The following is a 27,477-nucleotide window of genomic DNA, read 5'->3' as shown; positions in this document are numbered from 1 at the left end:
ATTTCTATTACATTCCATCCCTCTGTCGGGGAGCCCGCTGGTGGGAAGGGCTGGAAAATTCAGCCCTTAGTTTCAAAACCCAACCAAACAAAGCTCAACGTAATAACAAGGACGCTTTATTAAAAGTTGCCACGGTTCCTAAACATGGTTAAAAAAGAATATCCGAGTTTCTGTAATGATCTAGTTGGTAAATCCAATATCACGTGTAAAACTGAGCTGGTTAGAGTCACGTGTGCAAAGCAGATGATGATTTACCTGATCTCAGTCTGAGTGGTCAGAAAGAAGCTAAACGTGTGTCAATAGTTCTAAGCTAAGGCTGTATGGATGGAACTGTGTCCCAACATAAATTAGCACATTCAAGGGGAGGGATTTTTTAACTATTCCTTCATGAGCTGTAAAGCATGGCATTTGTTGACACTGACCTGAGAGACTTTCAAGGCCATTTCAAAGCAAATAACATTACTAGGGGGGCTGGGGTCACATGCAGCTCAGATTGGGTAAGGATAACAGACCACTTACCCTGGAGGACATTCGTGTGCCAGAACTTTACTGCCTCGCCTGCCCAGGGCTCGTAAGATCCTGCCCGAAGCCAATGGAGAATGCCGTTTTGCGAGCCTTGCCCGCCCTGATTTCAGAGAGGGCATGCTGGTAAAATTCCAGCAGTGCTATTTGAACCCATGCCCACCCCCTGAGAATTGGCGCACACCATTAGATTATTAGCCCAGTGACAACATCACAAAAAATATTATCTCATCAACATAAGAACATAAGAAATAGGAGCAGGAGTAGGACATCTAGCCCCTCGACCTGCCCTGCCATTCAGTAAGATCATGGTTGATCTGAAATGGGTCAATTCCACTTACCTGCTTGCTCCCAATAACCCTTAATTCCCTTATCAATCAGAAATCTATCTACCCGTGACTTAAACATATTCAATGAGGTAGCCACTTCAATGGGCAGAGAATTCCAGAGATTCACTACCCTCTGAGAGAAGAAGTTCCTCCTCAACTCTGTTCTAAGACAGCTTATGTCGTCAGCTGCGGTTCAGTTGGAAGGACTATTGTGATCCCAGTTGGTGAGACTACTGGATGGGAATGGCCTACAATGGAAAAGTGACTCAAAAGATCCTAATTTCCACTTTTTTTAGGAAATGTGGATAAACAGAATCACAGGACTATCAATTAGCTTTCAGCTACAAAAAATAACATTTATTAAACATAAAGAGATTGGCTACAATATGATACTCCATCATCCCGTTTATCTTGACAAACCTATAGAGATTTTAAGGCTGACACAGGTTACAAAATATATCTATTGCTCTAAGGCTTTCAATGAACACAGAGGGCAGCATCTTATGGCCATTCATACCCAAAGGATTTTCTGGTCCCACTGCAGAGAATGGTGACTGGGCTGAATGCCAAATTCTCCATCCTTGCTTGCAGTGGTGGTGGGGTGTGAACAGCCAGTAAGATCACACCCTTCACCCACGTAATCCAACAGGCTAACCGTGGTCAGACAACACCCTACTCTAAACTAAGTGGCAGATGGCACTCAATCGATTTTTTTTATTGACTTATCCTCAAATCCACCCCTTCCTCCAGATGACTATTACACTGAATCAACTGATCTCACTGCACTCTAGCTTCCACCTGAGTGTTTTCAAACTCCACTCTCAAACAGACACACCTTAGAACCTTCTTTCAAATAATGCTGACAACAAGTGAGGGAAAGCAAGGATCCACCTCCAGGTTTTCAACATTTTTCAGTATTCCTTTGTCTTAAATAACTAGGAGGTTTCAAACTTTCACAAGTCTCTCAGGAATCCAGCTATCAATTGCTCAACCTTTTACTTCACAGGCTTTAATAAGGTATCACCAACCTTAGGAGTACTTCAGATATCAATGGCTTTTCACTACCTAACTCCACCAGGTCTGCACTTTTCAGCTCTGACTTTAATTTCAGCTAACAGTACCCTGTTCCACTGACAATTCCTCTTTGTTCCTTTTTACTTCAATCTTCCTGGAAACTTCTACTCATTCTTTGGTTCTAGAATCAACTGTCCTTTCGATTCTGGACTTGTGTTCTTGCCCATTACTCCATGGTTTGACTTTTCTTCTAGCAGAGCTAAGGGAACTGTTTCCTGCCTAGTTTCCTACTCAGTCTGCTATAGATTCTGTTTAAAACTAAACTCAAAAAAACCTTGCTTATCTAAAGTGGTCCCTGGTTGCTAAACAATGGCTCATTCTTTTGTCATGTTTACTTTTCATGTCCTAAACTCTCTAAGCACAATACAGGCACACTTTGAACTGAAATCAAAAAACACTCATACGAGCAAACATCTTTGTTTAACATGAATCTAACTAGACTATTACCCTTTCTTCACAAAGACACTAAATTAAACCCACCTAAATCTATATCTTATTTCTAATATCCAACAATACAAACATTGAATACTTACAACTACTTTGGTTTTCCTAATAGTACTCTCACCTCTGAATTATAAAGTTTCTGGGTTCAAATTGCACTCCAGACATTAAGCACAAAAATCAAGGCTGACTCTACAGTGCAGTACCGAGGGAGAACTTGCAATGTCAGAGGTTACATTTCTTGAATGTGATGTCAACCCAAGGCCTTGTCTCTGGTCAAAGCAAAATGTGGGCATTAACTCAAAGAAGAGTATGGGATATCCCTGGTGGCCTGAAACTAATATTGATTCCTCAGTAAACACCTCAGAAACAGATTATCTGGTCATTGCCACATTGCTGTTGGTGAGATCTTGTTGTACATAAATTGGTTGCCACCATATATGTGACAACACCTCAAAGAAACAAGTTCAACATTGGCTGCAAAGATCTTTGAAACATCTGGTGATTATGAAAGGCGCTACAGAACTGCAAGTCTTTCTTCGACATTTCAACCTGTGATGCTTTGTCCTGTACAGTTTATTACATTTTAAAACCCATGGTCCCTTGTCCTGTGCTGTTTAATATAATTTTTAATCCATGGTCCCTTGTTCTATGCAGCATAATATAATCTTAAGCTGATGATGCCTTGTCTTGTGCAATTTGTCATGATAATGTGCTTTTGCAGTATAAATTTATGTTTAAGGGAACTGTTTAGAGTCAGCTGTATTCTGCAGGCAATTGGTTTGACCGGAAAACATTTATCTCAGATGCTGGGAGAACAGGATAGCTCCTCACGTTGGCCATGTACAGTTTATGAAGACAGAGCTAATGGGATGTTTTATTACAAAAAAAAAGTCCCCTGGGGTTTTTGATTAAAGGAATGGAATCTAAGTTTAGGTAGGCAGGTTCATGTGATGATACAGTTAATGGGAGAAGCTGGGCCTGCAGCAGAGAAACAGCTTTTCAGTTCTGGCTGGGAATTGTTTGAAGACAGAGTTCTACAAGCTACACTGAAACTCATTCTTGCTGTCTGAAAGCTTTGAGATGATCTACCCTCATTATAGCAAGTTTCTTTATGGGTGCTATCTGTATTTAAAGTGGCATTGTAAATCTGTAAGAGGAAGGTTGCTTATTTGGAACTGAAACAGTGAAAGCTAGAAATCAAAGTTGTTTTATTTTTAAATATTAATAAATGTTAATGGTTAAGTTGCTTCATTTGAGAGAGTTATATTTAAACTGCGTTATTAAACAAAGTTTGTTTTACTGTAATATTTGTCAGTGGAATGACTCCTGGAGCAAAGCATCCTTTCCTCACATTTATGCCAAAATAGAAAGCTTTGGGGGTGTAGTCTGGCTTCAGAATAAACCTTAGAGTTCTGTCCAGCACCTTAACATATTTGATATAATTTTAAAACTTGTCCTTTGACTTGATTTGATTTATTATTGATTTCTGATAGACAAGGGAATTAAGGGTTATGGGGAGAAAGCGGGAGAGTGGAACTGATCCACTTCAGATCAGCCATGATCTTATTGAATGGCGGGGCAGGCTCGAAGGGCTAGATGGCCTACTCCTGCTCCTATTTCTTATGTTCTTATGTTCTTACATGTATTAATATACAGTAAAAAGTATTGTTTCTTGCATACTATACAGACAAAGCATACTACACATAGAGAAGAAAAGGAGGGATGCGGAATGTAGTGTTATAGTCATTGCTACAGTGTACAGAAGGATCAACTTAATGCGAAGTAGGTCTATTCAAAACTCTGATGGCAGCAGGGAAGAAGCTGTTCTTGAGTCAGCTGGTACGTCTCCTCAGACTTTTATATCTCTTCTCCCCCCAACAGAAAAAGATGGAAGAGAGTATGTCCAGGGTGTGTGGATCCTTGATTCTGCTGGCTGCTTTCCCAAGACAGCAGGAAGTGTAGATAGAGTCACTGGATGGGAGATGGTTTGACCGACAGACTGGGATTCGTCCACAGCCCTTTGTAGTTTCTTGCAATGTTGGCCAGAACAGGAGCCATATCAAGCTGTGGTATAACCAGAAATAATGCTTTCTATGCTGCATCTGTAAAAGTTGGTGAGAGCCATAACAGACATGCCAAATTTCCTGACTCTTCTGAGAAAGTAGAGGTGTTGGGGGGCTTTCTTAACTATAGCTTCAGCATGGAGGGACCAGGAAAAGTTGTTAATGATCTGGACACCTAGAAACTTGAAGCTCTCAACTATTTCCACTTCATCCTGTTAATGTAGACACCCCTCAGTCACCTGAAGAAGGAGAAACGCTCTGGAAGTTTGTGCTGCCAAATAAACCTGTTGGACTTGGTGTTGTGGAGATTTCTTACGATGTGGACAGGGAAATATTCTCCACAATGCTTCCTGAAGTTATGGCTACCTCCTTATCCTGTGCAATTTGATGTAATATTTAACCTGTGGGCCCTGGTCCTTTACAGTTTGATATACATTTTTAAAATGGTCCCTTGCCCTGTGCAATTTAATATAATTTTTAACCTCCCTTGCTGTTTATATTCCTAATAAGAAGTCTCAACACCAGGTTAAAGTCCAACAGGTTTATTTGGTAGCAAATGCCACTAGCTTTTGGGATTTGGCTCTTCGTCAGGTGAGTGGCTCCTGGTATTGTGAAACCAATACCAGGTTTCACAATCTACATCATCTCCACATCATGACTACATATTCCTACACAGTCTAAATGTATATTTTTTCAGGTTTTGCATAGTATTTAACATTTTCTTTGCAGTGAAGCTGCTTATCAAACTCTGTTTGATGGGATTGCGCCTTCCCTTGCTGCAGCTGCCATCACTCACCCATTGTCCTGGCTGCTGCCGGCGTCTCCATGGAAACCGGCTCCCTCCGCCCGGCGCGCTTTCAGGGACGGACCGGACGGCTGGGTCCGCGCGAGAATAGGTTCCGGCTGCTGCTGAGTGGCGAGGGTTCCGCCCGCAGTTTGACCTCCACTTTCTGGGGGAGTCCGAGCGGCCGCTTTGCAGTGAGTGAGGCGGACGCGTATCGTTTCCCGCACCCATCGCCGCTGTAATCGGCGAGCTCTCCTGTCAATGTTAAACATTCCTCCTCAAGCACACACTCGCTGAATGTCTGAGTGAGGAGGGTGGAGAGTGGGGGGTTGACCTCTCAGTCTGGCTGGGTGGTGGCAGCTTCCTTCATCCCTGGCCAGCTCAAACTGCTTCCCAGCCAGCGAATCCTGGGTCACGGAATTGACCTGAGATGTGCAGGTTATGTGTACTGACCATGGCAGATTGTCCAAAGATATGCAGGTCAGATGGATTGGTCATGCTAAATTGTCCTTTAGTGTCCAAAGATATGCAGGTTATGAGGATTAGCCATGGCAAATTGTCGCATAGTGTCCAAAGATGTGTGAGTTAGATGGATTGGTCATTGCCAAATTGTCCAAAGATATGCAGGTTATGTGCATTGGCATGCAAATTGTCTGATTGTGCCCCAAGATGTGTAGGTAGATGGATTGGCCATGCTAAATTGTCCCTTAGCGGCAGGGGGATTAGCAGGGTAAAGATGTGGGGTTTTGTGGATAAAGCCTGGGTGGGATTGTTGTTGGTGAAGATTCAATGGCCTCTTTCTGCACTGTAGGGATTCTATGAAAGACCAGCCAGGGTCCCCACCCCTGATGGCTCCCCATTGGAATTGCCAATGTGTGGTCTCTGAAGCAGGCTTGGCTGACAGGCAAATTCAATAATTTATTGCTTGGCATCAAGTGGCTCCTTCACTTGTGTTCACACGGTCATCCATGGAATTATATCATGGTAAGAAGCCACCACTGTCAAGAGAGCAGAACAGTTTGGCATTTTGTGAATTGACTTTGGATCTCACGCCCTGGTTTCATCATTATGTTGGGTTCTGAATAGGAGTAAACAATGTAATTCCAGAAATTACTCTGCTTTAGACCATTTGCATTCAGTTCTATCTTGTCTTTCTGTTTGTTTTGTTGTTTGTGCAGGAGATGGAACCATCCTGCCGTAAGGAGAAGCCAAAGCCGAAGGAGCCACCCTACCGGGGGGACAAAACCAAACAGAAATCTGCGCTACAAGAACTCAAACAGAGGCAGCGAGCTGAGGTATGTGGTATTAGACTGTATGCTCATTAAGCATTCAATGAATTACAAAGCTAGAGCACAACCCGAACAAAAGAATAAAGAAAATTACAGCACAGGAACAGGCCTTTCATTTCAGTGCGAATGTAAGTCAACTTGTGACCAGTAAATTTTTAAAAGTTGGTGATAGGATAACATCACTAAAAATGTAACTCGGCCCTTCAAACCTGCACTGACCATGCTACCTGACTGAACTAAAAATCCCTACCCTTCCAGGGACCATATCCCTCTATTCCCACCCTATTCATGTATTTGCTCAAATGCCCTTAAAACTCACTATTGTATCTGCTTCCACAGCCTCCCTCAACAGCGAGTTCCAGGCATCCACCACTCTCTGTGTAAAAAAACTTGAACCTACATCTCATTTAAACCGTACCCCTCGCACCTTTTAAACCTATGCCCCCGACTAATTGACTCTTCCACCCTAAAAGGAATTGAAGAGGAATTGGTGAGATCAAGAAGAGTAGTGGTCATTCAGTTTAGTTTTGGTCATTTGAATATCAGGTTGAATTACATTTTTTGGCAATGTTATCCTGTCACTTTTTTTTAAATTTATTGGTCACAAGTTGACTTACATTAACACTGCAGTGAAGTTACTGTGAAAATCCCCTAGTTACCACACTCCGGCGCCTGTTTGGGTACACTGAGAAAGAATTTAGTATGGCCAGTGCACTTAACCAGCAAGTCTTTCGGACTGAGAGGGGAAACTGGAGCGCCCAGAGGAAACCCACATAAACACAGGGAAAATGTGCAAACTCCAGACAGACAGTGGTCCAAGCCACCAAAAGGCAAAGAGAATAATCAGGGAATAAAAACTGGAAGTGCTCAAAATACTCAGCAGGTCTAGCAACATTTAGGGAGACAGAGATGGAATTCATGTTTCAAGTTGATTACCTTTATTGAGGACAGTTCTAATGGAAGGTCATCAACCCAAAACATTCATTGATTATCTTTCTACTGTTGCTGCCTTACCTGCTGAGTAGTTCTAGAATTTTCTGTTATTATTTTAGATTTCAAGGGCCACAGTTTTTTGCTTAATATAAACCAAGTATTCTGTAACTACCATTGTAAGGTTAAACTAGAGGGCATAGGTTTAAGGTGAAAGGGGAGAGATACAAAAGGGCCCAGAGGGCCAATTTTTTCACACAGAGGGTGGTGTTTGGAACAAACTGCCAGAGGTATTAGTAGAGGTAGGTACAATTTTGTCTTAAAAAGCGCTTAGGCAGTTTCATGGGTAGGATGGGTATAGACAGATATGGACCAAATGTCGGCAATTGGGATTAGCTTAGGGGTTTTAAAAAAAAGGGTGGCATGGACAAGTTGGGCCGAAGGGCCTGTATTCATGCTACAAGCCTCTATGATTATGACTTTAAGTCATGATGCTCATTTGGAGAGCTGGTGCAGACATGATGGGCTTCTTCTGCACTGTAACAATATTGTGAAAGGCAGCATAGTGGTTAACACTGCTGCCTCACAGCCCTGTTTGGATCCAGGTTCAATTCTGACCTTGGGTGTGTGTCTGTAAGGAGCTTACACCTTCTCCCTTCATCTGTATGGGTTTCCTCTGGGTGCTCTGTTTCCTGCCACAGTTCAAAGGTATACAGGTAATGTTGATTGGCCGGGCTAAATTGTCCCTTAGTGTCAGGGGATTAGCAGAGTAAATACATGGAGTTATGGGAATGAGGCCTGGGTAGGATTGTGTCGGTGCATGTTCGATAGGCCGAATGGCCTTCTCCTGCACTGTAGGGATTCAATGACTGGGAATCATTCTCTCAGTCATAAGAGAGCTCTTCTCCCAAGTGGTAAATGTTGTTGGGCCTACCACTGGACAGAAGTATCTGCTTTCTCAGGATATTAAAAAAGATGGGCTGTCAAGTTGTAAAATTTCCAGGTGGTTTTTAAAATACTTTTCAAACTTGGATTGACACCACAGTGTGCACTGTAAAGCCAGATGGAGTGAGGCACCTTCTCCAAGCAGGAATGTCTCACACCCACGGTACCCCCAAGTCACATTAGCATTGTATCATCAATTTTGCTTTGCAAACTGCTTCACAACATAAAAGTGTTGGTATCAATGCAAAACTAAATACTGGGAAAATATATAATAGATCTATAATATTTTTTGGAAAATGGTATTATCTTTGAGATGTCTGCTTTTAGCTATTGCCAATGCCGCTATTAAAGCTCTGCGGTTTAAATTAATTGTGAGATCTTAAATATATCACTCCGATAAGATGAACGCCTCGTCTATGGGCCGGTTGTAAGAGTCTTAATGTGAAATGACTTCAGAAAGTCTTCACTTGGCCGCGGTCCTGATCTACGGGCACCTGATTCAGAGAGAGGCGGAGCGGGATGGTGACATTCTCGTGAACCTGCTCCTGGGCCTGGCGAGACGTGCCATCAATAGGACCAGGCAGCGGGCGATTGATGGGGTCTTCCATCCTGACTGTCAGCCCCTCTTGCAGCTACATTTGTGACCAGATGTCCCTGGAGAGGGAGCATGCAGTGTCCATGGGCGCAGTTGACACCTTCTGGGCACCGCAGGGGCTGGGGTGTATTATCCATCCTGATAGTCACCTTTTGATTTTATGTTTTAAGTTTCCTTTGTACTTTCTTTTTTGTTCGGGCTGTTCCCCCTCCTTTTGGGGGGCTGCCCCTTTCACTTTGTCCCTAAGTTAATTTGAGTTTGTTTATTTGGTTGATATCAAAAGAAATCCCTAGTGTCTAAGATCGCCCTCTGCTTAAATAAATCAACAAAGTATTCGATTCTTCAGCAATCCTTTGCTCCCAGTGTTCAGCCTTACCTGACAGGTGTGGAGGTTATATATCATATCTAACCATGATATCATTATCTCAAAGAACTACTTGGGGGAAAAAATATCTTTCAAAGAGCTGACAGATTCAGGAGGAGTTGATTGGTCTCTGTCTGCACAGTACAATTCTATCCTTTCTCTCCAGAGTTTAAAACTACAGATTCATCCATTGAGCCTATTAAAATAATTGGCAACCATTTCCACCGTTGAGGTTGGAATGCAGGGTTTTTGAATTTACTCTTATCTGCCTATTGTTACATAGTTTTCATTGTGTTAATAGTGTTAAACTTTGTGCTGTTTCCTCCTCCTCCCCCCATAGATCTATGCTTTAAACAAAGTGATGACAGAGCTGGAACAACAGCAGTTTGAGGCTTTCTGCAAACAAATGCAATCGCAGAATGAATGTGGACAGCACTAACTATCTAACACACCACTGCCCAGAACAGGCAGCTTTTTTCTGGGAAAAGAAAGCTCCAAGTGCTTATGAAGAGCAACACTTTTTTTCGGAAAAAGAAGATCCTGTTCTTTGTTCATCCTCGAAAGTTAGGCAAAAAATAAATAAGTAACTTGTCTCAGATCACCATCTAACTAAGGCCAGATCTTTCAGTCTCCAGATTGACAGAGACCAGACATATGACCCAAGGTGTACATTGGGACCTTGGGGAAGCCCTGATGTGCCGACCACTGTGGGGATTGCCTGGGAAGTTCTAAAATTCAATGGGCGATTTCCCAGGGACCCCCATGTGAACGTCTCCGACTCAAAGCTAGAGTCGAAACCTTTGGTCAGTCCTGCTGTACTTGCTCGAATAGCTTCCCAGTCTAACTCTCTGATAAATCGCAGAACTGACCCCTCAATCACACTCACACTGGAGCTCCACCCCAGTCCCAGTCTGCCACCCTCACCTACATGCCGCCCTGCCCACTTACCTCACCCAGCCTACTCATTCGGCCACTCGCTCATTCACACTGGATATTAACATTTATCTTTCAGTGCTAGCGCAGCTTTTAAAACAAAAGGGTGGATGAGGGTGTGGTTTGTCTTCAGTGCTGCTTGGGACTGTACACTCCGTATTTCTGAAATAACCGGGCTCAGATACCGCAGCCAGAAATGTGAAGCACCACCAGGGCGTAGGAAAGTTTGAGTGGAACAGCAATCTGGTGGTGATTGCGGCTTGGCGGAAGATCTGGGCCATGATTATTTTGTTCCCCTCAAGTTTAAACGTTTCAGTGAAGCAATCAGCGAGTTTGCTGGACCTGATTGTCGTCTGGTGTTTCCTGCTGCTCCCGTGTGCACGTGCCCATCCTGGGTGAATACCAGGTGAGCTTCAGGGCTGCAATAATTCCTGCATGAGAAATAACCTTCCAGTCTGGAGAAATGAAGAATGGTCGGTGAGTGAGGAATCAAGGGACTGTTGTCCTCTCCCGAATCTAGATTTTAAACGGGGCTTTGTGACCCAGCTGCTCTGGATCTGTGAATTATGCCAGTCATTTCCCATGTTTATCAAGTGAGCTGAGGAGAATAATCCTGCATTTAAATTTCTTTCATGTTTGGGGCAAGAAAGGGTCATTTGAAACATCAGGACTGTTGCACCCAGTGTATCATGTACTCCATCCTAATCCACCACCAGTTTCCAGCTGATTCCTCCTCCGATCAGTAACACTGAATCCCTCTTCTTCCCTCCCCTGAAAAATATCAAGTAATGCTAATCTCCTTGACATATCTTTCCAGTGCTCTCTCTTTTATTTGGCTCTTGAATCTACTCCAATCTCCAGGAGTCTGAACACTATTTTGCTGGGGAGGATGCTTTCTCTAACCTTGTCTGGGTCTTGTGAACTTTGTAGTTGTGACCTCTTATAATTGTTTGCAGCAAGCTAACCCACCTTTCAAGCCACTTATAGGTTTGTGTTACTTTGCATTCAGCCAGAAGAATGAAGAACTTCCACTTTGCACCCAATGCTAGAATGTTCCAAGCCAAGCAGAGTGAGACTCCATTCTCCAGCTTTGCAGTGCCAATAGGGTTGCACCTTTTGGGTCATTGGCAACCCGGATCAGTAGTTTTGAAGAATCCTTGGAACAATCATCCTGCTTCCCTAAACATCTCCATTTTTTTTCCCCTTTTCAATTTATCTGTTTTGAGCTTGAAAAGTCTATCTTGAAGATTTCCAGGGATGATGATGTACCAATCTAGTTTACTCTCCCATTGAAAAGGCCACAGACTGCTCTCCTTCCACCCCTCAGTTGTTGCTCCGACCAGGGCATTGGAGCAACGTAGTCAGGCAGGCCAACCTGCAACATTGAGGGCTTGGGATAGGCACCATTTTGTTGGATGGATCCGGAGATACCTAAACTGTGAAGATCGGAGTCCTCCTTCAAGAGTACTGTTCGGAATTGGGAGTGCAAAATGGAACAGAGAAATGAGGAAAGCAAGATTACCTTCTTTATAGGATCTTCATTCCTCAGATGACAGGACTTTCCTGTTGCATCTCTTTAGAGAAAATGCGCACATATATATACTTGTATTTATGTTTGAATATTTATTGTCATTGTGTGTTGTAACTTGTACTTTGTGTTGTTTCCGTTCCCACGGGGAAAGTACTGAGGGAGACAAAATAGCTGCCACTGTAAATGACTGTAAAGATGGAATTTTAGCTGGAAATGAAAGTCTTGGGTACGATATTTAGTTACTACCCTATGTCAGTGTAATAAATAAAATGGTGTCAAAACATCTTGGGCAAGAGTTTCTGCTTGACTCTGCTTTCTTTGACCCCCATTTGTGTGAAATCAGTATAACCCTTGCAAGGAGTCTGAAAATTTAATGCGTCTGGATAGAGATGAGAGACTGGGTAGGTTTGGATTGCTTCCCTTGGAGCTGAGAAGGCCGAGGGGGGACGTGATTGGAGTGTATAAGACTGAGGGATTTGAACAGGGTGAATAGGACGCAGCTATTCCTCTCAGTTGAGGGGTCAACAGGAAGCATAATTTTAGGGTACAGGGCAGGAGATTCAGAGGGGATTTGAGAGAAAGAAAAAATCAGAGGATGGTGGGAATCTAGACTGCATTGCCTGGGAAGGTCGTGGAGACTAGAAACCTTACAAATGTTATTCAGGTAAGCTCATGAAATAACATTGAAGAAATGGGACAAGTGCTGGAAAATGGGATTGGCGCAACTTCAGTGGCAGTTATTGTCGGTGCAGACTCAATGGGCCGAAGGGCCTGTTCTGCGCTGTAGGGTTATGATTCTAATTATGTTTGTTGTAGCTTCAGTTTCTGTGATTTCTTGTGCTAGTTATAAGATGGCAGTCTAGAAGCCAAACCTGCCCACAAAGAATCCCTACTGAACAGAAGGAGGCCATTCAGTCCATCGAGCCTGCATTGACCACAATCCCACCCAGACCCTATTCCTGTAACCCCACATATTTACCCTGCTAATCCCTTGACACTTGGGTCAATTTAGCATAGCCAGTCAACCTAGCCTGCACATCTTTGGACTGTGGGAGGAAACCCACACCGACATGGGGAGAATTTGCAAACAGTGACCCAAGGCCAGAATTGAACTTGGGTGCCTGGTCCTGTAAACCATAAGTGCTAACCACTGTGCCACCCTAACACAAGTGTTCTTCTACTTGTGTGCCTCAGCAGCTGGTATCAATAGCTCATGCGATGTTGGGGGGGGGGGGGGGGGGGGGGTGTGGTGGTGTTGCAAAGCCTGATTCTGGTTTCAAGAGTTATGCACAAATTTTGCAGTAGATGTCAACAGATAGCAACCAGAAGCATCAAACCAACTTCATTTTCTTTACTTACTCGCACCACTTCCAAGTAAGGTTGCCACCCTTCCAGGATTGTCCTGGAATCACCAGGAATCCATCTCCACGACAATGTTGTGTGCAACCCTGAAGAAAATTCACGGGGATGTTAAAAAGGACTTTTTTTCCCCATTTTCTTTTAACACTTCTTTATCAAATATAAAAATATGGAAAAAAGATTGGTTGATTGCCTGTTGAGCATCTGCCAATTGGGTAATGGGTCTTTTTGCTTTCCAATTGGAGTGGGAAGGCAGTGCATCATGTGGATGGGTGCATTGACTGATAAATGGCTGGAGCATTGGGGCAAATTATGCATTGCAATCTCCAGGAGTATATTTAATACCAGCTGACAACCCTACTAAGGACAGAGGACCTGAAAGACACCCCCCCCCCCCCCCCGCCCGCCCACCCGCACCCCCCCAGCTCGCCCCATGGGGAGGTGATGGTACTGTTGCTGGGCTAGTAATCCAGAGACCCAACGTACTGCTCTTTGAACCTAGGTTCAAATCCCAACACACATTATGAAATTTGAATTCAATAAAAATCTTGAAATAAAAGTCTAATGACCATGAAATCTTTGTCGATTGTAGTCGTAAAATCCCATTTGGACTCATGTCCTTTGGGGAAGGAACTCTGCCTTCCTTACCTGATCTGGTCTACATAGGACTCCAGAGCCACAATGATGTGGTTGGCTTTTAATTGGCCACTGAAATAGGAAGGACAATTAGGAATGGGCAATAAATATTGGCCCACATCTCATGAATGAAGAATAAAAAAAACCCATCAAACATGCCCACTCTCCACAGTGACAGTGATTAGCACTGCTGTTTCACAGTGTCAGGGACCCAGGTTCAATTCTGCCCTTGGATGACTGTGCGGAGTTCTCCCCATGTCTGTGTGGGTTTCCTCTGTGTGATAGCTACAAAATTATGAGAGGCATAGAAGGGTGGATAGTCAGAGGCATTTTTCCAGGGTGGAAGTGTCAATTACAAGAGGGCACAGGTTCAAGGTGAGAGGGGGGAAAGTTTAAGGGAGATGCGCAAGGGAAGTTTGTTATGCAGAAAGTGATGGGTGCCTGGGACATGGAGTGGAAATAGTGGAGGCAATGTACAGTCCAAAGATGTGTGGGTTAGATGGATTGGTTATGCTAAATTCCCTGTTAGTGTCCGGGGGATTAGTAGGGCAAATGTGAGGGGTTACGGGGATAGGGTCTAGTGGGATTGTTGGTATGGTTTTGATGGGCCAAACGACCTCCTTCTGCATGGTAGGGATTTTATAATTTTATACCCACACTCCTGAATAGCTCCCTCTCCAAACACGCCCCACTCCTCTGATCCCGGCCTCTCCCAGGCCCCACAATTGATGAGCGTCTTGAGCTGCCTAAATCCTCCCGTCTGGAATTCCCAACTTCCTTCTCCATATCCAAAAACTCTTCTCAATGTCCCTTCGCAGCTCACCATCAGTTTTCCTCTGAAATGCATTGGGACGTTTCTTGATTTTATGGGCACCATATAAAACACAAGGTAATTCGCCAGAGAAGTTGAATATTTCAAATTGTCACACCGCTTTCAAACTACTTCAGATATTTAAGACCTTGGTTAGGTCACATCTGGAGTATCGTGTGCAGTTCTGGTCACCACACTGGTAGAAGGATGTGGAAGCTTTGGAGAGTGCAAAGAAGGTTCACCAGGATGTTGCCTGGTCGCGAGGGTGTCGGCTACGAGGAGAAGTCGCATAAACTAGGATTGTTATCACTGGAAAGACAGAGGCTGAGGGGGAGACCTGATAAAGGTCTACAAAATTATAAGAGGCAGAGACAGGGTGATTAGTCACAGAGGCTTTTTTCCAGGGTGGATGTGTCAATTTACAAGAGGTTCAAGGTGAGTAGGGGGTGGGGGATGAGTTTAAGGGAGAGGTGCGTGGGAAGTTTTTCATGCAAAGTGGTGGCTGGAGTGGAGGTGGTGGAAGCAGGCACATTAGCAACACTTAAGAGGAACTGAATGAGTACATGAATAGGGAGGGAATAGGGGGATACAGTCCAAGTAAGGTTTGTTTTAGTTGAGTTAAGGCATCATGATTAGCACAGGCTTGGAGGGCTGAAGGGCCTGTTCCTGTACCTTTACTGTTCTGTGTTCGTAACATTGAGGTGCTGGTATCAGTTCACCATGTATTCAACTGTTACTGACTGGTGTCATTGAAATAATAATTTGTGGCAAGTAAATATACCCACTCACAATACACCTCAGCCTTTGTTTCAAAGACGGGAAATGTCTGAACTTTCCACAATTAATCGTATTTAATGCTTTAGGCTACATGTATGAGCAATTCTTTTCTGTCCCTGTACCAGTTGTACTAAATCATTTTGGGTGCTGTTTAACAAGTGTCAGCAAGCTCTCTGGAATTGCACCAATGGGAACATGTTCTTCATCATGCCACTAGGTATTTGACTGTGAGATGCATCGCTGTTGGGGGGAAATGGCAGCCATTCCTGTCATTGCCAAATGTAAAAGTACAGGTGAGAGCCTGCTTGGCAGAGATCAGCAGCTAGAATCATTGAATCCCTACAGTGCCTGGAGGCCATTTGGCCCATCTTGATTGGTTTTCTTAATATGACCAACTTACTGCATTCTTTTAGCTGAATTTGAAATTTGAGTCTGCACCAACCCTCTGGAGAATATCCCACCCAGACCCCATTCCCTCCTCCCCCATCATCGCAACCCAGCACATCCATCATAGCGAATTCCCCCTAACCTACACACTAAAGGGCAATTTATCATGGCCAATCCACCTAACCTACAGATCTTTGGAGTGTGGGAGAAAACTGGAGCACCCAAAGGAAACCCACACAGACATGGGGCAAACGTGCAACTCCACTCAGCCAGTGACCCAAGGCCAAAATTGAACCCATGTCCCTGCCACTGTGAGGCAGCAGTGCTAACCGCTGTGCTGATTAACATGGTTGATTTGTCTAAAGTTTCAGATTCAGGGCACTGAGGCGAAGTGTAGTACCACAAAGAACCCTTCTGATCTCAAGACCGCAGCCATCATTACCTTTAGAACTTCTCCCAGTTAAACGGTGAATTAGACACTGAACCATAGAACCATAGAAAATTACAGCTCAGAAACAGGCCTTTTGGCCCTTCTTGTCAGCACTTGAGAAAAAAAACCTTCCCAGGGGTCACTTGGGCCTACTTCCTGCGTTACACTCCCAGTTTAAAAGAAAACCTCCAAAAAAAGTAAGGTAAAAATCTTTTTACCTTCAAGCTTTTTGTAATGAGTCTCCACTCCAACTTCTCCTCTGGAAACAATGAGGTCGAATCCTCTAAGGTAAGCTCCTTTTAAAGGGAAATAAAACCTTCCCAGGGGTCACTGGGGTCTACTTCCTGCTTTACACTCCCAGTTTGGTAAAAATCCCTTTTACCTTCAAGCTTTTTGTAATGAGTCTCCACTCCAACTTCTCCTCTGGAAGCAAAGAGCTGGTATTGGATGCCTTTCTGGAATACCACTGGAAATCAGAGGGGTGAGAATCCCTCTGGATATTAATTGGCGACGAGGACAGTTTGCAGCTGCACGCACTGGAAATATTGGACTAAAACCGAGCCACGGACACCAGGATGATCCAAGCTCTGACCCCAGTTTAAGTGGAGTTTGTGGACCTTGCTTCAGCTGATCCTGAGAGTAGAATTTCAACTTGGTTCCCCTGGGCAGCTGAATCACTGAGTCAATGGTGTGCATCTGCCTTGTAAACCAAGGTCATCTGTGATGCCTCACACAGTTGAATATACAGACACCGATGACTCCTGAGGTACAAAAGGGCAGCTAACACCCATTAAATTGTACATCAGGAACAGTCAGCACCTTTTAGGGAAGGCGATGGCCTTGTGGTATTATCGTGAGGCTATTAATTTAGAAACTCAGCTGATGTTCTGGGGACCCGGGTTCAAATCCTGCCTCGGCAGGTGGTGCAATTTGAATTCAACAAAAAATATCTGGAATTAAAAATCTACTGAATACCATGAAACCATTGTAGATTGTTGGAAAAATCCATCTGGTTCACTAATGTCCTTTAGGGAAGGAAATCTGCTGTCCTTACCTATTATGGCCTACAGCAATGTGGTTGACTCTCAACTGCCCTCTGGACAAGGACAACGAGGTATGGGTAACAAAAGCTGGCCAGCCAGCATCATCCATATCCCACAAATGAATTACACAGGGGGAGGGAGAGAAGAGGGAAAACAATAAGTTTGATAGACTTACTGATATTTTCTCATCCTATAAGTGCCATTTTAAACCCAAGAGGCTCAACACAAAATGAACAGTCACTGGCCCATCCCTTAATAAAAGAACCAATGCCAAATATGTAAGCAGCAGTCCACAATTTTATTAAAGACATAATGAAGGAGGATACAAACTGTGCACTTTACATTCTGGAGGTGGGAAATCAATCCGGTAGGAATCCTATCATGCATCTCCCAACCGCCCAATAATCCCACCAGAACCAAATCCAAAACCTTCAAAAGTCCAACGGGACATCTGAATGAGAAAGGTTTGAGAAATAAAGACCCTTGAGAGATCGCTCATAGATAGGCTGATTGTATAAGTTGTATTGCCGTGAGGTAGCTTCCAACTTCACAACAATGTATATACCTTACAGCTTTAGGCCCCGGTTCTTCAGATTTCACTCTGGCTACAGAAGGTTATAAAATTATCCCAAGCTTCTTGAAGTCTTTCGGGTGAGACTAGGGTCCCCCCTGACATGTCCCATTCATTTTCATTCCCACATTCCCATTGTTACGAGCATCAACATTCCACTGGCTTCAGAATGCCACACTCTGCTATAGTCTTGTCCCTGGGCTACTTGCCACTATGTTTACCCACTACAAGTGACCAGCTGGCACTACCCCATCCACTACCACAATGTCCATTAACTCAAGAGCAACCCTTCACAAATAAGAGGCTCCAGTGGACACAGAATAGAATCAGAGAAGGGTTACAGCATCGAGGAAGGCCATTCGACCCATCGGGCAGGATTTTCCAGCCTTGCTTGCCCCGAAAATCCCACCCAAGGTCAATGGACCTTCCCATTGTCCGCCTTTTGCCCATTCCGATTCCCATGGCGGGCGGAACGGTAAAATTGCCCCCATCATGTCTGTGCTGCCCCTCTGAAGGAACAATTCATTCGCCTAGAGACACTCCCCACCTCTGCATTCACCCCCCCACCCCACATTTTTCCATTTTGAATAATAAATAATAATCCGATTTCCTCTTGAATGCCTCAATCAAACCTCAATCAATGCCCCACCCCCACCCCCACACTGCCTTCCAGATGCCATTTTGTTCTATTATTCAAGGTGGTTTCTACTTGTGGAGGTCAACGAGAATAAATTTGTTGTGTCCTCAATTTCTGACTGCAGAGATCTTGGGCTTCAGCAATCTATCACACCTCAGTCAACAGGAAATTGTTCCTCTAATTTATCTGGGGAGATGTTTTGCTCAGATGGGGACCCAGAACATGGACTGACCCGCAGTGATCCAATAAGCAAAGGCTCTACCCAGTGTAGCAAAAAAACCATACCGACAATAAGATTCAAGGTTCAGTTCCTGGTCCAGGCCTATAATCTGTTTATTGGAGACTACAGCAAACATTAGCTGAGGCAGGAGATAAAGAGGGAGGGGGCAGCAAGATGATAGAAGCTCATTAATATTTATTATTATTGTCACAAGTAGGCTTGTAGTAATACTGAAATGAAGTTACTGTGAGAATCCCCGCGTCGCCACACTCCAGCGCATGTTTGGGTACACTGAGGGAGAATTTAGCATGGTCAATGCACCTAATCTGTACGTCTTTCAAACTGTGGGAGGAAACCGGAGCATCCGGAGGAAACCCACGCAGATAGCCGGAGAACATACAAACTCGACACAGACAGTGACCTGAGGCCGGAATGGAACCCGTGTCGCTGGCGCTGTGAGGTAGCAGTGCTAACCACTGTACCACCGTGTCGTCTTGGACCAAGTTCAGTTGTGATGCCCCCTGCAGGCAAACAACCTCACAATACTCAATAGATGGCAAATAGCATCACGGGCAAAACGGGACAATGTGAGGATTGGACTTTGGGCCCCACTCCAAATGTTCCCGTCCTGCCCCAACAATGCCTGATGCATAACCAGAATCCCCCACCAAACCTGGATTCATAGCCCAGTGACCGCGGTGGCAGGGTATTGGATTGTCCTGGATATCACAGACCAGGCAGGAGTCAATCACCATGAGGGTCTGTGAAATCCAACCAGAGGAGCATTTATAGGTATTGTGTACATACCAAGGTGGCCAACTTTCAAAACCGATTAATGGGATTTAATGGGGGAAGCAGAAAAAGAGGCGAAATCCACCTGTGGGGACAGGTGCCCAGAATTCTAAGGTTTTTATTTTACATGAATTGCAGCGTAAACAGCAAAAATCAGCAACGTTTCAGAGTTTGCCAGCTCCAGAATCAGAGAGCATCCATCAGCGGAGCATTCCACATTGCCTCAGCAAAATGCCCACGCGGGGAGCAAATGAAAAAGACTTGGAATTAATGGTCCTGAATTGTTCTCAGAGTGCAACGCTCAGGAGGAGTCGACACATCATTAGCTTCATCTCCAGCTGCTCCTCTTGCACTGGGTTGGGTTCGGCTGTTCTTTATGTGGCACGGCTGACTGAAGAGCATCTCTCTGCGTCGATGCAGAGAACATGAGGCACTGCCTTGCACCAAACGGAGGACTTGCCTCCTGCTGGAAGTGCAAGGTGCCAGAAATAATTTCTTCAGAAAGGTGGTGGTGGAGAGAGAGAGAGAAATCATCAGACCCGCCGCTTCACAATAGAGTATTTCAATTCATCATAACGCCAGAAAAATCAATTCAACGTCACATAGCAGTTACTGTTTGACGTTCTGGCTCCCCTTGAGCCAGCACATGGAAGTCAAAACCATAAAATGAGTAATTGGACTGTCTAAAAATAAATACTCAAGTGAATATGGGAAGAGGGTAAATGATGGGTCTAATAACTCTCCGTAACCCCAGGTTATCAGAACGAGTCAAACTGCTAAATTGGAAAATCTTGGTAGTGAGCTCTCCCCAGAGGATCGGTTTGTCCGATAGACAGCTGGGCCCCACTGACCAGAAAGGTTTCCAGCCTAGTTCTCATGTTGAATGGGGATCTTTTACTCTTGGTGCATTTCGGTGCTCAAGGCTTACACGGTAGCAACGACCTCTGCGCACATAATGACTTGCGAAGCCCTCCACAGTCAAACAGTCTAATTTCTCACAGCCAGAACTCACAGGACTAGTTTGAGCCTGTGATTCTGTTCCAGATGAGGAGCCAGCCCCTACGGTTCAGAAAGAACGGATAAGAAGCGGGTGGGGAGATGGTGGGAAGTGGAGTTAAATGTTCCATCTTTTGGGTCCACAAGAGAGTGGAGAACTTCTCCCAAAGAGGAAAATGCCATTTTTGACTTTTCCATTGGAGGATTCCATGCAGAAATATGGCTTGTCCAAATAAAGAAGCACTTGTACAGGACTGAAAGGAGTCCAGTGGCTTGCAGATATTTAACATAGAGAGCTAGCTACTGGGTCTTGGCCTGTCCTAACCCTTTGAACTAGTGTGTGCACTCCCCCACCCCAACCCACCCAAATTAATAACCACAGCATATCCCAGCACTTTTTTCTATATAAATGCTCATGATCAGTGCTGATCATAGAATCCTACAGTGTAGACAGAGGCCATTCGGCCCATCGAGTCTGTACCAACCACAATCCCACCCAGGCCCTATCCCCATAACCCCATGCATTTACCCTAGCTAGTCCCCCTTGACACTAAAGGAGCAATTTAGCATGGCCAATCCACCTAACGCGCACACCTTTGAACTGTGGGAGGAAACCGGAGCACCTGGGAAAAAACCTACGCAGAGACAGGGAGAACGTGCAAACTCCACACAGACAGAGACCCAAGCCGGGAATCAAACCCGGGTCCTTGGTGCTGCGAAGCAGCAGTGCTAACCACTGTGCCACTGTGGGGGGGAGAGAGAGAGGACAAAACGCTTTCAAATGTATGATAGGATCAAACACACTCACAATTACACAGGCTCTGGCCTAACTTGAGAAGGTGCATCCTAGCTATACTTGCTTGACTTTTCATTGCCCGTTCCCATAAGCCCTTTACACCAAAGCCAATGAGGCGCCATTTTGGAACCTTTCATGTTTCCGAAGGCCCGAGGCGCTTAGCCGAGAGAAATGACTCACATCCCATCGAAGTCCAGGTTCAATTTGAACCCCCAGTCCTGGGGGTGTGCATATGCTATAACTGTGTGTGTGTGTGTGTGTGTGTGTGTGTGTGTGTGTGTGTGTGTGTGTGTGTGTGTGTGTGTGTCAAGCTCCTGCTGCAGGTCAAAGGTTAGAGGGTAAAGAAATCCAGAGTCAGGGCCCCAATTTGACTCTGAATCCGAGCGAGTCCTCCCACCATAGGAAAGCTGCATCGCAACAGCATTAAAACCACAGTCTTAAATGATTCCAGACAGAAAAGAGGCATTGGGATTCACCACCCAATCCCTAACCAAAATAAAACATCCATAAATAACTTGCGGTTTCACGCTGACTGAAGGAACGCACTGTCTGAAGGCCATTTCACATCTGTGCCTCGTGTCAAAGGGTCCTTCACCACCTCAACCAAAATTCACGTTTATACATATATAAAATAAAATCACAAAGTAACATGAAAGGAAGAGAGCCCCTGGTCATCGATTAACGTGCATGCAGCCAGAAAGATACTAAAGCTCATCGATTATTGTGAAGGAGACTTTAAGACACATCTTGGGTTTTGCAGTTCAGCTTAAAATCCCCAAATGGGTTTGGAGTCCATCACGCGTACGGCATCCCGTTCGGGTCAACTTGTGTCCGTTGCAGTTTCAGTCTCTCACTTACCCCACCCTCGTGGGCGGAGAGGGTTGTAGATGGCTGCCCTGGATAGAAGCACAGAGGCGCGCACACACACATAGGGCATGCAAAACAGAACTCTTGGTGCAAGCCATCTGCTTTCCGCATTAAAATGAGAGCATTTAACCTCATGCTGGTGACAGGGCTGTCACACCGAGATGCGTCAAGCTTCAGGCTCTGTGCCAGACAGGAATGGGGCCATTAAGAGAGAGAGAGAGAAAAAAAAATATAGCTACTAAAATATAATTCCAATGAGGTGGCAAAATGCAGCAAAAAAAAGGGCACTTATGCCCATCCCATTAAGTTCCTGATCACCATCTCGTCATTGTGGGGAAGTAGAGAATGGATGCACAGCATTCCCAAATAAAGTGGGAAGAACAGGGAAGAGGTCCCACAGGCCCATTTCGATGCACAATGGAGGGCCACTTGTGACTGGCGCAGCCAAAGGCACCGACAACAGTTTACCCACCAGTGCCCTCTCATCAGATACTGCCCAAGGAGGCCAGAGGGCAGGGGAACCACCGTAAATTAAATTAAGAGGAGCGGGAGCGAGTAACAGAATCAAAGTGGGAACTCTGATTTTGAGCTTCCGTTTTCCCTGATTTTCAGATTCGGACTGTATTGATCCGCAACGGCTGAACATTTTTCCCGTTAGCATGGCTCTGCCCTGGGCTAAAGTATGGGAAGAACTTCCCGGTGAACTTCTCCCGGAAGGTGTAAAGCCAGGACATGTCGTCAGCGTTGTAGAAGGTCAGGAGGCTTTTATCGTAGTCAAAATAGACGCCAACCTTCTCCAGCTTGGACTTGACATTCAGCCTGGTCCAGGGCTCAGTGCAGGCGCTGTACTGGTTGCCATCGTGCATTACGATGCAATAGAAGCCCCGCGACGGCTGGATCTGGATGCTGCCCTTCCGGTTCACGGACTCCAGCGCCACGCCGATCATCCACTGCGTCTTTTCGGACACCATCACCTCCCAGTAGTGGACGCCGCCGTCGAAGCCGTCCGACCCCAGGACAGACACCTCCACGTCAAAGCGCTTGGGGGAGTCCTGCAACGGCTGAGGGTGGAGGTTACCGTAAGCCACGATGGTGCAGTCGTCCGAGAGAATGAGGCGCTGGTGGGCTGTTATCGGATCCAGCGTCAGTGCGGCTGGGACTGTGAGGAAAACGGAATGAAAATCATCACCATCCTTTCAAAATGCCCAACGCCAACCACAAAGCCATTGCATTATATGACCCACGTTGTACATCCATCTTGTAAATATCATAAAATCATAGAATCCCTACAATGCAGAAGCAGATCATCGAGTCTGTACTGACAAGGATCCCACCCAGGCTCTTTGCCTGTAACCCCACATATTTAGCCCATTAATCCCTCTGTCCTAAGCATCCTGGGACACTCGGGGGCAATTTACCTTGGCCAGTCAACTTAATCCGCATATCTTTGGAGTGTGGGAGGAAACTAGAGCACCCAGCGGAAACCCAGGCAGCCATGGGGAGAACGTGCAAACTCAGTTCAGTGACCCAAGTTGGGAATCGAACCCGGTTCCCTGGAGCTGCGAGTAGTTGTAATCACTGTGCCACTGTGCTGTCCAATGTGTCACCATTTTCTTCTGCCCTCTCTTCAAAGAAAGGAATTTGAAATTAGACACTGCCTTTCCTGACACCCCCCCAATTGTTTTTCAGCTGATTAAGTACTGTTGAAGGTTAGTCATTGCTGGACTGCAAATTTCAGTGTAGCAAACTCGATGGGCCAAATGGCCTCCTTCTGCACTGTAGATTTCTAAGTTTCTATGATTCAAACAGTAATATGAAAATGATCATCGTCTTAAAGGACATTGGTTGAGGGATGGATATTAGCCAGGACACTGGGGAGGTCCCCACAGCTCTTCTTCAAGAATAACCCCCTGAGATCTTTTATAGATGTCCAAAGGTGCGCGAGTTAGCTGGATTGGCCATGCTAAATTGCCCCTCAGTGTCAGGGGGAGTAGATAGGATAAATGCATGGGGTTATGGGGATAGGACCTGGGTGGGATTGTAATCAGTGCAGACTTGATGGGCCGAATGGCCTCCGTTTGCACTGTAGGATTCTATGATTCTATATCCCATTGACTGATGACAGAGCACCCCCAGAGTTGCTTTTTCTTCACTTGATCCAGCAGACTAGGGGAGGGATTTCCAGCTGCTCCTGCTCCAAGGCAGGAGATTCCCGCCCAAAGTTTTTTTTTTATTCATTCATGGACATGGGCATCACTGGCTGGGCCAGCATTTATTGCCCATCCCTAGTTGCCCTTGAACTGAGTGGCTTGCTAGGTAATTTCAGAGGGCAGTTAAGAGTCAACCATGTTATCAATGGACCTTTGCATGGTCCATTCCATCCCCCCAATCTGTGCACTATGGTTCCCTTGGGGGAGGGGGGGGGGGGGGGGAGCGGAATGGGAAAATTTCACCTGAGGTCCTCAGTTTAACATCTCATTCGCTCTATCCCTCAGTCCCTGCGGCATTCCCTCATTACTGCATCAGCCTCGATTATGTAGCCAGTGGAATGTAAATGCCATAACTTCCTTATTCAAAGGCCTAAGCCAGGACTGACCAGTCACTATTTTGCTAGGTTTTTTTTTTCATTCATTCATGGGACGTGGTTGTCATTGGCTGGGTCAGCATTTAGTGCCCATCCCTGAGGGTAGAGTCAGAGGTTTACAGCATGGAAAGAGGCCCTTCAGCCCAACTTGTCCATGCCACCCTTTTTTTTAAAACCCCTAAACAAATCCCAATTGCCCACATTTGGCCCATATCCCTCTATACCCATCGTACCCATGTAACTGTTTAAATGCTTTTTAATTGATAAAATTATATCTGCCTCTACTACTACCTCTGCTTGTTCCAGACACTCACCACCCTCTGTGTGAAAAAATTGCCCCTCTGGACACTTTTGTATCTCTCCCCTCTCACTAGATACATAACATTTTAACATATTTATTAGTGTCACAAGTAGGCTTACATTAACACTGCAATGAAGTCAATATGAAAATCCCCCAGTCGCCACACTCTCAAAGTCACATGTAGTCCTGACAGGTAAGGATGGGAGATTTCCTTCCCTAAAAGGACATTAGTGAACCTAATGGGTTTTTACAACAATCTATTCATAGCCATCATTAGACTTTTAATTCAAGGTTTGTAACGAAATCCAAATTTCACCATCTGCTGTGGTGGGATTCGAACCCGGGTCCCCAGCGTATTGCCCCGAGTTGCTGGCTTATTAGTCCATTAACAATACCACTATGCCACTGCCTCACTACACCAATGACGCAGCAGCTGCTAGCCTCCCTCCTCAATTTTGACACAAGCTAATTGACTGTCGCTAGCACGTGAGGCCACCCAGCCAAATCTGTTACTGTCCCGTCTGACATTCAGTGTATGTGCCCTTTCCAGCAGATGTCACTGGAAGGTTATCAGACCACACCAAGGGAAAGGTCACTGTCTCAAGCCTTTCTGATGTGGAGATGCCGGCGTTGGATTGGGGTAAACACAGTAAGAGGTCTCACAACACCAGGTTAAAATCCAACAGGTTTGTTTGGTAGCAAGAGCCACTAGCTTTCAGAGCACTTGCATTCCAACCATTATTGTGTAAATTGAGTTTCTGTCTTTATATGCCCTTTTTGTAAACAGAACTCCCGCTTACCTGACGAAGGAGCAGTGTTCCGTAAGCTAGTGGCTTTTGCTACCAAATAAACCTGTTGGACTTTAACCTGGTGTTGTGAGACTTCTTACTGTGTCAAGCCTTTCAGCCATAGAACAAAGAACTATACAGCACAGGAAGGCGGCTCTGCGGCCCACCAAGTTTGCGTTCACACATGGCACCTTTCTAATCTAAGACCTTTTGGCTCTGCGTGGTCCATGTCCCTCTATTCCCTGCTTATTCATGTATCTGTCAAGAAGCCTCTTAAACATTGCTATTTGTTAACCAAAAACACAGCTATCACGAGAGGGAGCTGCAAGTATTTATTCTTGTGGTAATCTCGCTTTCTGAATAGGAAAAGCCACCACAAGGTGGCACTTCATTATGATCTTCCTTACATTTATTATTTATCCAACAGAGCCACGCACAACTTCTTTGCTTCACCCCCACTATGTCCTGGAAGCTGAGATTACTCAGCCTTATTTGGACCAAGGTTTGTACTTTGTGCTGCTGGGTAGTTTGCAAATGACTGCATTGAGTAATTGATAAATGTTAAAAACAGAACACCCAGGACCTGTTGCCATCGGCAAACTTAACATGAACTTAACAGGGGACACCTCACCCCCTGTCCCCACCCCCACCCCAGACCTCTTTTGGTATAAAGCTATGCACAAAAACAAAAGATTGGACATTCCCAGTAAAATTCTCTTCACCTGGAGCAGCAAGCTTGGCAGTTTTCCCATCCAATCCTATTTAATACCACTGCATGTTTTTCTTTTATTAATTTATGGGATGTGGGTATCACTGGCTGGGCCAACATTTATTCCCCGTCCCTAATTGCCCTGAACTAAGAGTGGTTTGCTAGGCCATTTAAGAGCCAGCCACTGTTGTAATGCCAGGCCCACAACATGTAGGCCAGACCAGGCAAGGACAGCAGAAGAGGCCATTGGGCCCATTGAGTCTGCACCGACTCGCTGACAGAGTATCTTAAGCAGGCCCTATTTCTATAACCACACAACAGCTAATCCATTGAACCTACACATATTGTGACACTAAGGGTCAATTTTGCATGGCCAATCCACCTAACCTGCACATCTTTGGAGGAAACCAGAGCACCCAGAGGAAGCTCACTCAGACACGGGGAGAATGTGCAAACTCCACCCAGACAGTGACCCAAACCAGGAACTGAATCCGGGGTCCTGGCGCTGTGAGGCAGCAGTGCTAACTACTGTGCCACCGTGCCGCCCGAACCTCCTCCAGTTTAAAAACAAGCCACGTTTGTTATGGGACTGCGGATTTTTAATTGTGGGTCATTCCCTGATTGGATGTTACTGTGTCCGTCATTATTCCCCCTGACACTCCCCCTCCGCAGTTCAACATATTCCCCCTTATAGCCCTGGCTAAGGATCTAGAGTTGTTGCGGATTTTGCAGTAATACTTTATTAAGAATGGTGAAAAGGAGGGAAACGCCTTGCGTTCAAATTATTGAAACAAATTGCAAATTTTTAAAACTCAGCTGCATGGGCAGATGTGCGTCACAATGGTGACGTGTTTGAATGTACGGATTTTCCAGAAACTTAAACTGACTGTGCTGCGAATTGACTGAATCATGATGCTGTGGAGCTGGTTAGACAGGTCTTTAACTGGTTAGCACCTCACTGCGTGGAGAA

The 27,477-nt window shown here is 45.1% G+C and overlaps 2 protein-coding genes across 2 annotated transcripts in view; one reads left to right on the top strand and one right to left on the bottom strand.

Moving 5' to 3' along the window:
* The first annotated feature begins 5,306 nt into the window (after positions 1-5,306).
* On the top strand, positions 5,307-10,420 carry svbp (small vasohibin binding protein). The gene is made up of 3 exons (XM_080215325.1): positions 5,307-5,410; positions 6,395-6,511; positions 9,680-10,420. Exons 2-3 carry the CDS (start codon positions 6,398-6,400, stop codon positions 9,776-9,778), a joined length of 213 nt encoding a protein of 70 aa, XP_080071451.1. The 5' UTR covers positions 5,307-5,410; positions 6,395-6,397; the 3' UTR covers positions 9,779-10,420.
* Positions 10,421-18,472: 8,052 nt separating this feature from the next.
* Positions 18,473-27,477, bottom strand: part of trim62.1 (tripartite motif containing 62, tandem duplicate 1) — a 102,044-nt gene continuing 93,039 nt past the window's right edge. The window contains exon 5 of the mRNA XM_080215137.1: positions 18,473-23,284. Within this exon, the coding sequence (XP_080071263.1) occupies positions 22,734-23,284 (551 nt within the window). The 3' untranslated portion in view covers positions 18,473-22,733. The remainder of the gene's footprint in view (positions 23,285-27,477) is intronic.

The sequence above is a fragment of the Carcharhinus amblyrhynchos genome, chromosome 30 (genome assembly GCF_965287045.1).
Source record: "Carcharhinus amblyrhynchos chromosome 30, sCarAmb.v2.hapA, whole genome shotgun sequence".
NCBI lineage: Eukaryota > Metazoa > Chordata > Chondrichthyes > Carcharhiniformes > Carcharhinidae > Carcharhinus > Carcharhinus amblyrhynchos.
The sequence above is the reverse complement of the archived record's forward strand: the minus strand, read 5'-3'. Positions and strand labels throughout refer to the sequence as shown.